Genomic DNA, 14,209 nt, shown 5'->3' on the forward strand with positions numbered 1-14,209 from the left:
TAATTAGCTGGTCTGTTTTTACTCTTCTCTTATTTTGCATTGAGAAAAACACAGCAGTATTGTTTTTATATTTATAAGACAGACGTTTATAAATATTTCTATTTTTTTCTAAAGCTATAGATGCTTAACTCTCTTTTGTTGTTTTCCTATTATTTCCCCCCTTTCCTGTGTAACAACCAGCACAGCACAGCAGACACCACTAATTAGTAAATAATCAATTAAATGACCAGAACACCCGGAAAAGCAGAATGAAAATTAGGTTGAAAATATTGTTAACGACTTAAAAAAACCCTACACATTCCCCATATAGCTGCTTATTACATTTTAATAAAAATCTACCAAACTTTGTTTGTAATTTCTAGATTGACTCTAAAACACAGAAACTGGGAAATAATGACTCACTTAATTAGGCAAAGAGTCCAATGAAAAGTGGAAGTTGTTTGGAACAAAAACCTTCAGCCACAGTGGGTCCTCAGGACTGAGTTTGGGAACCACTGCTGTAGTGTGAGTGATTTGTAGATTTTTTTGTGATCCTAAGTGGTATACCTGTTTTGAGGACCTAACCCTTCTACGTTAGTGTTTGTGTGCTTTCTGGCTTTCCCTGCTAGGCATGGTGTCCTGGGCGGTAACTTAGCTTGCTCCAGCCTTTAAGTGGCTCTGGGTAAACCTCTACAGTTGATCACAGAGAGGATAAACACACTGATTATTGTAGACCAGGGACGGCATATGCTGACCTCTGTCTGGTCTTATTATTTGGAAGCAAACAGCAACAACAACAACAAAATTTATTTATATAGCACATTTTCATACAGATAATGTAGCTCAAAGTGCTTTACATAATGAAGAAAAGAGAACTAAAAGACAAAGTAAGAATTAGAATAAGACAACACTAATTAACATAAGAGTAAGGCCCATTGGCCAAGGAGGACAGAAAAAACAAACAAAAAATAAAAACTCCAGACTGTTGGAGAGAAAAAAATAAAATCTGCAGGGGTTCCAGGCCACAAGACCGCCCAGCCCCCTCTGGGCATTCTACCTAACATAAATGAAACAGTCCACTTTGTATTTAGGGTTCTCAGAGCTTCCCATATCTTTTATGTTGCCGGGAATGGAATGTCTTATACGTTATTTGAGTTATGGGGAATGGCCAAAAGTTGCTGTTCTCTCTCTTTTTTTTTTTTTAACAGTTGGGATCACAAGAAGGTTCATAAAGTGCTTTCATAGAAATAGTATAGAAAAGGCAGACAGGAAGAAATAATGAAATAAAAACCAGAGATTAGGGTTTTAGTGTGCTTACATTTCACAATCAGTGTGCAGGACTATAGAATTATTCCGGTGAGTACAAATGGTTACTCTCTAAGTCAATTTATTAAGCTTAGGATCAAGTTCTATATTTTTGTAGCAACCCTAATTTAGAAATGCATTACAAAACTTTAAAAAATGTCATTTTTTTTGTTATAGGCATTTGCTCACCAACTCTCTTAGCCCAAATAAGCCACTATGTTAATTCAGCTCTGGCCTTTGGTGTTGTTTTAACTGTTGTGCTTTAAAATTTCTTGTTATGATGTGGACTAAATACTGTATGTGACTAGAATGCATATGTTGGGTGTTAAGCAAGATCACAGTAAAACAACAGTATCTTTGTAGTGTAATTTGCCAGCTTGGTTTTACTAAGACTCCTTTCATTGTAGCAGTCAGCCCAATCAAAAAAACCCTTTAGTTCTGTAGACTTTATTTTTTAAAAGCATGAACTGAATAGCAGTCATTGTCTGCATCATTAATGTAACATCATAAAATCTCATACAATCTGTTACATTCAGATATATTCTGCTTTATCAAAGTAAAATGACTACTTTCATCCTTCACTAGAACAAATTGAACACTCAACAAGCAAGTTTTCCCTATATTTGAGAAGTGGAAAACATTCAGAATCCTTAAAAGGCCTGTAAGCAGATGTTTTCAAAAGAGCTGCTGAGTGAACTTTGTAAAAATAACAAATGACATGCTGTGTGGAATTGCATGCTTGTTCTAAGTTTAAGTGTTTCCCAACTAGATATAAGCCTAAATTGATTTTCCTCTGGATACTAAACATATTCAAAATGAAACCATGAGTGATATGCTTGGGTATGATATTAAACTGCACCCAGCCTTGCAAACAGTCCTCCAACTTGCAGGGAAAACTTTAGGGTTGGTGACAGGATTGGCATTCCCACCACTGTAAAAACTTCACACAGCGTCAAAATGGAAGACAGTACTCCTTTCTGCTCTCTGTGGGAGTAGCTCTGCTGCAGCAGGAAAACCACTTGTGACCCATTGAGGTCAGGCCTGTTGGGGATTGGAACTTGTTTGTTGCTAAGGCATAATCTGCTGCATGGTAACTCGTGGTCCTAATATGAGGTGGCCCATCCAGGTAGGCGCATGGAACTTCTTGTTTCTCTGCACAGCGACCACCTATTTCTGCTGTCGGAGGAGCTTCATTAACTCTGCATTTCAGTGGTGACACTCTCTGAGGTACACAGGCCTGGGACTGGCAAGATCTCTGTAGGCAGGTACACCTTTTATTGGTCTGGTCAATCTGATGGCTGTTGTATTTAGGTGGATCAGCTCATTTCAAATAGCATTTTATAAGACTCAGGTTAAGGCACTCTCTGGCTACCTTGTCTGTTGCCTCAGTGTATGCTCCAACAGCAGTGAGTGATGCCTCAGTGAGGGAGACATTTTATTAGCAGTTGAGACTCCTTTGGTCATGGGTAACTTCAGTGCGACCTCTGGAACTGAGAGGGCTGGCTATGATGATTGTGTCAGTCTCCATGGGTGTGGTGAGAGTGGCTCCATGTTCCTTTATTTTGCTAATTGTCAGGGGCTACGGATCCTAGTTCCAGCACCCTGGGCCACATCATTGGACTTGGCACTCTAATAAAGGTGGTGGGGTGAAGGACATCAATAACATCCTTTTGGCCAGACATTGGAGGATCCTACAGAACTTCAGGGTCTACAGAAGTGCCCAGTTTGTGAATTCTGACCACAGACTTGTTGTTGATACTCTGAAGATCCAGCTTAGGTCCAGTAGGCTACCACCTACTAGGAAAATGAGGCTGGACTTGGCCATACTCCAAGATCAGGTTGTTTCTAATGAGTTTGCATGCCTTTGAATGATGAACTTGTCGATCCTAATGTGATGTGGGAGACCTTCTGTGACAAGAGGTTACTGAGGATTGTGTTGTTGTTGCCAGTGTTCTGAAAAGGAGGCACTTCATCTCACAGGGGACCCTGGATGTTACTAAGAGGAGATGCGGTGCACAGTTTGATGGTGTGGAAGTAAAAAACATTTTTATTCAGTCACAGATTAGTACCTGGATTCTACGTTGCAAGGCAGAAGTGCAGTTACATTTTTTTTCTATTGGCTTTTTATAATTTCTTCTTCTTCCCCTTATTTCTTAAAAATAAACATAATATCATTTACTTAAGCATTTTGTTTTAGTACACTAATGGGCCATCTGTTCTTTTTTTTCACTGATCAGGTAGACCCTAAAGAAGGAAAGGTCATCTTTCCTGTGTCAAATTCCTAAGAAACTGGAAATTGTCTTTGGTCAGCTTACTGCACCCCTGTCTTATGACAGACGCCAGTGTGAATAACCTGCCATTATAGCAAAATGGCTTTGTCAAGCAGTTAATTTTACTTTCACAATGGCAACACTGGTCTGTACTGGGAACTGAGAAGGAAGGCTGCAAGAGCTCTGAGGGCAAATAAGGAGGCATTTGGTAGAGAAATCTGTGAGTAAGACACATTACCTATGGTCTTGTAACCCACATCCTGCTTATAGAGGAATCAAAGCATTACCCATATCCGAATTTGTTCCTTTGAGGAACACAGTCAGGATGGGTGATGTAATGGATGACTCTGTAGTTGTGACCTGCTGCAATGGCTACTTTGAGTAGCTGCTTAAAACCTATCCTCCGGCTAGGACGTTACACATCTTGGGGTCCACAGTTCTTGAGGCTGATTCTTCAATTAGCCTCAACCACCCAGTCTCACTGAGGGTTGCACTGGTGGTGAACCAGTTAAGTGTAGGAAAGGCTACAGGGATCTGTGGTATCTGGGATAAACTTCTTCAGTGGTGGTAAGGCTGTCCTTCTGGCATTGCAAGCAATTTTTGCTTCCATTTGAGAGACAGGCATCATCCCAACTGATTGAGGCAATATCTTTATCTACTCAAAATTGTAAAATTACTCTATCCGTGAATACATTGTGACATTAAAATCAAAGTTGCTGAAAGCTTAATATCAAAGTGCTTTTTAAGCTGTGGGTTTTTGACTCCTACCCCCTAACCCCCACCCACAACACACACACACAACACACACACAGATATATTTTCACTCTCTCCCCATTCTAAAATCTCCCCTTGTGTTAGATTTAAGGGGTGTCACAAAAAGACTCCAGACAGTCAAAATGGTGTGGGGCAGCCACTCATATATTATGATCTTGGCTGCAAAAGGTTGAAAAATGATTGAATAGTTTACAAGAATGAGTCTAAAACAGAACTGAATACGTTGAGGTAAGATGGCGGTTTTAAAGGCTGGTGAAGGAAATTATGTCATCTAAACCAGAAGTGACGTCATCAGAGGTGCCAGACCCTGGCGGGATTTCTCGGGAATGGTCTGCAAGGAACAGAGAGAGACAGTCAGTACACTCCGACACCCCCTGGTCTGATGTAGTATTACACTTACTCAAGCCCTTTAGCTGCCTTCTAATCGCACATGTATGACAGGTGGTATTTACCCCCAGTTTAAAAATTGAATTTCAAGTCCTAATCTTTATTAACAGTTGTGAAGAATACTGATCTTATAAATTGACTTGGACAAAGGTGCACGCCAAATTTAAATACAACCGTCATTTCAAATTGTACTGGTAATATACACTTTAATTTGGACTAAATGGTTAATCGGTCCTGTTTAGTGACAACGGCAATAATATAATCTATTTGCTGTCTAATGTAATATCCCTTTTAAAAGACATTTGTGATGTAAATGGTGTCAACACAAAACTGTACAGCTAACAAGACATGCTCAATTAATTTCTGTAAGAAAATGAGATCTGTGTCTTCATTTCCATGAAAAAAAACTACAGCATCTAACAAAATCAGTCTGTGTGCAAGACGACGTAAGGACTGTAATGCTCAGCTGCTTATCTGCCAATCCAAAACCTTGCCGCAGCTTCTGCATCTTACCTAAAGGTCACTTTCCAGATGAGTTTCTTTGAGTCTACTTGCCTTTTATTCTTTTCTGCCTTTGACTCATACATAATGATTGGATAGAGTCACAAAATGACCAAGTGTGTCTTTTTTATGGTAATGTGAATTGCATTTGAAGTGTGACATATACAGTGTATAAAATAAAGATAAATGGATTGATTCATTTTTGCTATAACATTTACTATTTAAAGCATGAGAGTTAACTGATTAACACATCTGCAGTTTATTTAATCATTAATTGCTTGCACCATCAAGAAGGTTAGAGGTCTTTGTTCTTTAGAAATTTTAAATTTAAATTATTCTGATTACTTAATATAAATTTCTCGACAGCAGAGCAGTTTTCTTAATTGACAAAATATGCTTGACTGACTACAGCAGCAGTCATATGTTGTTGGGGACATTGTATCTTCTATCTAATGCTTTGATGGATTTACACACTGCCAAAGGTTAAATGTCCATTTGCTCCTTTGAAAGATTTTTATTTTTAGAGTGTCATAATGGGGCCGCATAGTGGTGCAGGGGCAGAGTTACAGCCTCATAACACTTTGACTCTGGTTCAGTTCTTTACTGGGGTACCTTCTGTGTCGTGCTGTATGCTCTCTGTGATCATATTTGTTTCCTCTGAGAGCTTCTTCATCAAACAGTTCTTATGCTGCTAGTTTTGATTGGCAAATACATATGGACTTCCAGGCCATGGTTGCCTCCTACCTGATGAGCAGCACTGCCAAAATAGGTTCTTCCGTCTTGCCATAATATCTCAAGTTAGGGAAAAAGCTGTCCAAGATTCTGTGGGGTTTTGTTCCTACAGCAGTATTGTATGCAGTTGTTTAGGCCTCTAACAAAACGTTATCACAGGACTAGCAGTGAGAGAGCGAAAAAAATTATTAAAGCACTGGGCAGATCAAATCTCTTAACATTAAAAGAGAGCTTTGAAACCAGTAGTGAACTTATAGTATGTCTGCTCCACGGTTGCATCCAGGCTAACACCCAGTACTGACAATTTAGTAGTACTGTCACATGAGTACAGTGAAATTTTTCCTACCGTGTTCAGTCAACATGGATCTTGTCACTACTGCTTGGCACCATGAAAAACAGTGCAGCAATTTTTTTTTGTAAGTGTAGTTGTAAGACGGTCTTTCTACAACACATAGTTGAAAGTGAAGCACAGATGTTACTAACTGGGCATAGCAGCACTGAATAAAGCACCAGGTAGGATAGATTGTTAGCAGTAAGAACACATCAAGATTTCTGGGGCTACATCTGAAAAAAAAAAAAAACAGTGGGGTTTAGAACACAGGTGTGCATAAGATTACAAAGCATAATAAAACATTCTAAAATGCTGAAATGAGAATTAATGAAAAGCACAGCAACAATAGCGTATAAGAACTGAGTGGTAGTAGATTGAGTCAGACCTGTTAGATATGAGCTTCTTTAGCAATATGCTGCGGGTGAAGAGATTTTTATTAAGCAAGTAAAGTCATCTGGTTAAATACAGGTGAGTGATAAATAGTTATGTTCACTAAAAGTAGTACACAATATTTACTTGCAATCACAGTCCTTAAGTGGGAAAACAAAAGTTCATAAATTGGTGACTACAGGCACTGTGTATGGTGTCACCTGAAGGAATGACCAGTAAAAAAAACAAAGGGTGAGTCAGAGTAGCTGATGATGTCATATCTTGAATTAAGCACTGTGCATAACTCATACATTTGTGGATCACAACTGTCATAGTGAACATCATTTTGTTTCAAAGAAGACAACTCTGAAGCTTGTTATAACATCCCCTGCCAGTGGTCCTTGTTACTTGAGTCATATAGGATAAGTACAATACCAAGAGCAACATACAGGACCCATTCCTGTGTCAAAATCACCAAGAATATTGAATGAAAGTCACATTTATTTGTGAATACTTTCACTGTAGCCTTTAAAACAGGTATCTCAAACACTTGGCATACCTGTTGTTTAGGGTGGGGTAACTGCAACATTCTAAGACTCTTATTCAAGATATGGAAAACATCAGGGTGGAGAAAAGGTGCCATTGCAGATGCATCACAAATCGTGAAGGAGAAAACGCATGGCAGTGGTCGTCTTCACTAAAAAATGAAGCCAGAACACATTTAGGTTTGTTTGTTTTTAGATCTTTATGGCACTAAAAGGCAGACAGATGCTGATAGATGGACCAAAGCCATTTATCATGAGCAAAGTGTTTTTGACATACTGTATAATTAATAGTGAAGATAAGAACAAGTTTGCTAATCTGAACCGTTTCAGTCCAATTGGTAGCATTTATTCTCTAATATAGTAATACACGCACTAAACTTTCAGCCTGCTCCAGTTTTTATTAGCATTCTTAATAGCCTTTTTTTCTATAACCTTCCTAAACCTTTACCAATACAAAGGTTAATAAAAAGTACATTTTATTTATATCATCTGAAAAACAAGCAATGTCACAATATAACCTACAACAAGAAAAACTTAAGTTTTGCAATTAGCTAAAGTTGGTTTACACTCAAATGGAAGAGTTTGTATCTCCGAGGGTGTATGTGAGAGAGAAAGAGATGACAGTCTGTTATTAGAAGAGGCTTGTGCAAGCTCCCTTGTTGAAATGAGTTCTTTTTCAATTGTGGCGTGTTACATTACCCAAAACTATCCATTATCCAACCTTCTATATCCTAACTACAGGGTCACGGGGGTCTGCTGGAGCCAATCCCAGCCAACACAGGGGGCAAGGCAGGAAACAAACCCCGGGCAGGGCGCCAGCCCTCCGCAGGGCACACACACACACCCACACACCAAGCACACACTAGGGACAATTTAGAATCACCAATGCACCTAACCTGCATGTCTTTGGACTGTGGGAGGAAACCGGAGTACCCGGAGGAAACCCACACAGACACGGGGAGAACATGCAAACTCCATGCAGGGAGGACCCGGGAAGCGATCCCGGGTCTCTTAAATGTGAGGCAACAGAAATACCAACTGCGCCACAGTGCCGCCCATCCAAAACTATATAGATATAATATTAAAAGTCAATACCCCTCCCTTAGTGATATGGTGGTAAAATATCACGTGGAGAAATAACTTAGCTTTCTTTAATGATGGTTTACGCTACATAAAAGACGAAGGAAGCCATGACAAGACCTCCGGGAGTGGGAGCCCTATGTATAGAGTCTGCCATTTTCGTCGCTGCGTTGAAAGGATTTTCATCCATCTGTCGGCTTCAAAGGTGTGCCGGGCAGTGTTCCAAGGCTTCATACTCTTTCTTCATGTGCAGGCCCCCACTTCGGTGCATCATGCCATTCCAAGCAAGGAAAAGAGGATATAGTTTCATGCTTACTTTGACACACAAAAATAGTATACAATACCCATTTCGCAGTTGTCCCTGTCTTGTCTTCTAATGCTTGCCTTACAGTTCTAAATGATGAGCCCCTGTGCGAAATCTGTGTCCACTGTGCATGTGAGTAGAAAGAAAAGTAGATTTATAAAATATTTTTGTACAGAGGACAGTGACGTATTAAACTTATGTTACACCAAGCTATGCTTTAAAATATGATTTTGTCCCATATTTTATATCCGACTCATTTTTCATTCAAGTAACTTAAACAATGATTGTGACTTTTTAAGTTGCTGCACTCATGCTGTTGCTAACGGTATATCAGCGCCCTATTCTTCACCAACCATGAAAACGGACACAAGATCCAACCAATCAGAAGTCCTGTTATTTCAAAGGGTATGCTATTAACATACATTAGCAAGACAGTGCAGTCCTTTGCTCTGTGCATCCTACAAAAGAATGCTTCAAATGAATAATACAGTCTTCAGACAGAGAATGACCATGCATCATGTATAAAATACAAATAGTACACAGGGAATGAGCATCTCAGCATCTACAACAATGACAGATCATTTGAAAGTTCTTGTTTTATAAATTATAGTGCAGCTGTTAGCGGCACTGTTAATAACTTAGCTGACTGGTTTTGATATGAATATTTTGAGTGTGTTATAAGGGTTAATGTCCTTTTGAAGTGATCTGCATCCTTCTGTTGTCATCATTGTAGTGATTTGTTGTCTGTAGTATATTATAAGGTTTAAGTGCCCTATTAGGACTTCATCTTACGTATGTGGAGCCCTTTTGCCTGTGAGCACTGTAAATGTGAGTGAAAGAAAAGATTGTGCATTTGAAATACTAAATTATAAAAAATGCATCATGCAATGAATCATTATAAGCAACGCAGCAAAGTGTCACCTCCCCACACAGCCCAGAGTGACTAAATCCCTACTCACCTATTAGCCTTCATGTCCTAGAAACTCTAGATATAGTGCCTTTCATAAGCATCATCAATCTCTTGAGGTACCTTTGTGGTAGAAACTGGGCTTCTTTCTGCTTTCTGAACTTGTCAGAATAGGTCTTGTATCTGATTCTGCTGTTTTTAAGGTCCTCCTCATTAGTACTGTTTATGTCTCTAGTGATTCTTTGCTATTTTTCCATTATGCAAAATTTAATATTACATAAATACATAATTTATTATCCCACGGTGACACTGAGCCAGATAAGAATATTGCAAAATAAAAATATATAGATAGATAGATAGATAAAATGTAAAACTCAACAGTAGCATAAAAAAGGCATTTTCTCACACCAAAAAAAAAAAAAAAAAGAAGTGAAGTCACTGGTTGTGAACTTGTCACACACTTCTTAACTGAAATGAGACTCAGGAGTCAACGTTGCCTGTACACCCTGGCAGATATGAATGACTGAATAAAAGGAAACCCCTGGGGTGGCCAACCCTGGAATTACCTGGCTGTGTGTATTAAAGCGGTTACTGTAATTTAACTGCAAAAACCATCAGAAACTTTCAGCACAAGCTTAATTATAGTAGTGTGTATCCTTCATTCTAGTGGAGAATCTGTATGCATATGGCATATAAGTCAATGGTGGAGTTAAAGTCAGTCTTTTTAATTGTATTTAAATGAGACTGGAAGAGAAATGAAAATTGGAATTAACAAACATTAATTAAAATGATGCTGTTTGCATGAACAAATACTCTTTGTTATCAGCACCACCACTTCTCCACAGTTCTCTTCTAGGTCTCAATGCTTTCCTGGTAATTTTTGCATGCCGATTAGCACATTCAAGTAATACATTCACTCTATTCTGCACACATGACAATAATGACCCTATAAGCTATTATTCTGAGTAATTCAACATTGTCTCCCTCCATAAATATAATATACCATAGATTGTGTCAAATACTTTTTATTTGTTACAGTGACCATTTGTCTGCCCTATGTATATATATCTTTTTTAATAGAGGATACTACTTTTTATGCTTCTGTCACACACCTCTGTAGTAATTCAATGACTGGTTTCAACAGATGCTCCCAATGCTCCTATATCTTATTAGTAGTATGTTCATATTTTAAGAATATTCAAACTTTTACTCAGCAGAACGTACTGTACATGCTGTTTAGCTAACCCACAAATGCAGCCATTCATCTCATTAAGTTCAAGCCCATGCAAACAAGAAAGATCGATGTCTTCTTAAGCTGTAAACCTTCCAGGGACTAACCAAGTGATGTCTAAAAATGTTTAAATGTTATACTCAGAAGGACCCTGCCTACCAATAGAGATATAACAAATTGTAGCATTTAAGCTGCTCAATAAGTTAATGAAGTGAGGAATCAAGCAAGAGAGTAACTGGTCTGTCAAAACTGGCTCTACACTCAAACTAATATGTGTTCTGAAATTCTTATCTCCAACTGTTTGCTTTATAGCAGAACACTATTAAACTAATCTGGGCTGTGCATGTAAATCAATTGATTTTATTTGTTAAAAGGGTTTGCATTAAGGCTTTTGATGTAACACTCCCATTCAACATAGCATCTGGTCTAGTCAGAGGTTGTTTCTTAATTGGCTCATTATTTAACAGCCAAGAGAGCTAATCTATTAATTGCAGGAAATGCATTCAAGCTATCCATATTTAACATGATCAAATTATTACCTTGTGCTAATAAGTACTGAAGTCCTTCATCAATAAATGATTTTGAGAATAATGCAACAACATAGACAAGCTTGGATTAATGTTAAATAACAAGCAGCATATGCTTTTTAAGTGGAATTATCCAAATGTTTTATTACCAAAAGAAGGCCCTCATTTATGCTGTAGTCAATAAATCTCGCATAATAAATTTTATTTTTATACTAACACTCAAATTTCAAGTTATTAGACAAAACCCACCTTCCCAAGCCATTTAGAAACAGATTAGCTCCATATAGTAGTCGTAATTCATGCAGGTATTTGTGTTTTTGTACACTACATATTGGTTGTATAGAATTGTCCAATTTGTGTTAGTATTCATTTTATTGTCATAAAGGCCATTCAGTTGTGTTTTCTTGATGGTTTAGGGTGCATTTCAATGAAATTATGTTAGTCTGAATTGGCCCTTTGTGAGTAAGTGAGTTTATTCCTGGCTTGGAGGACAGGCACTAGCTCCACTTCACCTTGAACTGAATAATCAGGGCAGGAAAAGTGGGTGATTTGATACTTGAATTCAGACGTTTTTCACAAGCTCTTGGAAATTGTAGAACATACTTATAGTTATTGGTTCTTTTAAGTTCAGAACACTTAATCTTATTATCAAATTACCAAAAAAAAAAATAGATATAGATATTGCCGAACAGTAAAACTGAATAGATATGAACTTTTAGAGAATAAACTTATTATTTTTTTTAAACCTTATTTTTGCAACAAAAGAAAAAGCAACCAAAGCACAAAGGTTACAACATGCAGTGTTATTTGTTGAGAATGGAAGTTATTGGAAAAGTGCAATAGCTTGACTCACCAATTGCTGTGGCGTTTGTTTTTGGAGCAGTTCATATTGCTGCATACAGTACAATAACAGTTATCTAAAGCAATTTGCAATATTTTTTGAATTAAATTAACATTCCACGTGTGTGCCCACATATGGACTTGTGCCTTTTTCAGAGGTGATTCATACTTTTCGTGATGACACTAAACAGAATAGGCTTGTTAGAACATGGATGGATGGGTGTCTATGACACAAACTTCAGTGCATTCCCCATGCTATATTGCTGTTGATTGCTTTGTGAAAAGCTTTATAATAGTAGTGACAATGAAATGTTGTATTCAGAGTAATGGTTAATTCCACGTTCTTTAATTTACAAAATAATGTTATGTCAGTGGCTTGTCAATTTTGAAAGAAGAAGCTTCTTGTACTGTTCAGTACTGTTGAGCTCCGTCTCGGTCTTTAAGATCGTCTGACCAGTGGCTACTGGTGGTACATCAGACAAGGCTGAAACATAAGGGTGATCTTGCGTTTGTGATGGCTGCTCTATGGCTCTGGAACAGCCTGCTGCTGTAGAATAGATCTGCTCCGATTTTTTAACATTTTTAAATCCAGATTGAAAACTTAACTTTTTTCCCTGGCTTTTAATTTAAATTAAAAGGGTTGCTGGTTTGTATTTTATGTATTGGATAGCCAATGTACTGTATACATGTTGACTGTAATTGTGAAATGTTTTTCTGTTATGCTATATGTTATTTATTCTCACATCATGTCTGCATCATCATCTTCACAATATATCACTTTTTTAATGCTGGGTCTCTGAAAATGAATTCCAGAATGGCAATACTTACATTATCAAACTCAAGATATATAAGAAATATGTAGGGTACCTGTATTTTAAATGAGAATATGTAAAAAAAAAGAAAAAAGAGAGAGAGAGAGAACTAACTGTTTCTGCAGTGATTGTTGATTATTAGTTATATGGTGGTGCTTACATTAGGTGGGAGGGACTACCATAACACCTCAGTAAACATGATGAAAGAGGCAAGCTGAGTATTGTTGGACCATTAACAATACAGTAGACCCTTTCATCTACAGTATCTGTTATGAAACCCTCTTAATCTAGTTCATGCCCACAGGTGTCAGAGTCTATCCAGTTTGTAGTTGCCAATCAAACTAAAAATGGTGTCTTTGGCATATGGGTGGAAAAGCAGAGTTCCTAGAAGTTTCCTACACAGACATGGGGAGGTTGAGGTTGATATCTAACCTGTGGAGCTCTGTGGGAGCAGCGGCCCACATTAAACACTATTGCAAACCTGTTCACATGTTCCATACAGAAAAACTGGAATAGGATTAACTCATCAAACGCCATAATATTCTGTGTGAACCTTTACTACAGATGCTACTCTCTGCGTGTCCCTGTAGAAAAACAAGTCTAGCTATGCCACTGCTTTACAGAGTTACAAATCTACTACATTATAACTTTAAATACCCTGTGCTGAAAATTACCATATGTAAGGAAATATTACTTGTTTAAATGCCAGTAACTTGTGATGACCCTATATAATTGTGTTTGTTTCTGGACAATACTTCCTTCTCATTTGTTTCTTTCACTTTTGATCTCTTTTCAGGAGGCTTAAAAATGAGTTGCTTGAAATCCGCAGGAAAGGATTAAGTCGGAGGCAGCAGGTAACAAGTAATAAAGTCTGTGTCCGCTGTCAGAAGAGACTGGGACTTATTTTTGACCGAGGAAATCTATGTGAATACTGCCATCTTCGGGTGTGCAATGCCTGCCGAGTGGTGATCTCTGAAAACAAGTGGAAGTGCATGATCTGCGCTAAAGTCTCGTAAGGCGACTAATTCCTTTTCTTTCTGATGAAAATGGTGTTAGTTGAAGCAAGTTATGAAGTTCAACTTAATTAAATCATTTTTGGTCAAATATACTGTAACCTCAAATATAACAACAAAAGTACAGAAATTAAGCTTGGTAAAAAGTAATCCTTTGATAGACAAATAGTAGTTTACTTGTCCTCAAGGTGATTAGGAAGACAAGTAGGCTGTAGACAGTCTTCCCAGGTTTACTGAAGCAGTAAATTCCCTTTTATTTTAATACCAGTAACGGCGCACAGGACAGTAACATGCAGTGAATA

At 37.9% G+C, this 14,209-nt stretch overlaps 1 protein-coding gene across 6 annotated transcripts in view; it reads left to right on the forward strand.

The window, feature by feature from the left end:
• The window catches only part of sytl5 (synaptotagmin-like 5), a 356,011-nt gene that overhangs the window by 211,976 nt on the left and 129,826 nt on the right, over positions 1-14,209 (forward strand). For all 6 annotated transcript variants that reach the window (XM_039745076.1, XM_039745077.1, XM_039745072.1 and 3 more), the window contains one exon: positions 13,691-13,906. In XM_039745076.1, the coding sequence (XP_039601010.1) occupies positions 13,691-13,906 (216 nt within the window). The remainder of the gene's footprint in view (positions 1-13,690; positions 13,907-14,209) is intronic.

The sequence above is a fragment of the Polypterus senegalus genome, chromosome 2 (assembly GCF_016835505.1).
Source record: "Polypterus senegalus isolate Bchr_013 chromosome 2, ASM1683550v1, whole genome shotgun sequence".
NCBI classification, from domain to species: Eukaryota; Metazoa; Chordata; class Cladistia; order Polypteriformes; family Polypteridae; genus Polypterus; species Polypterus senegalus.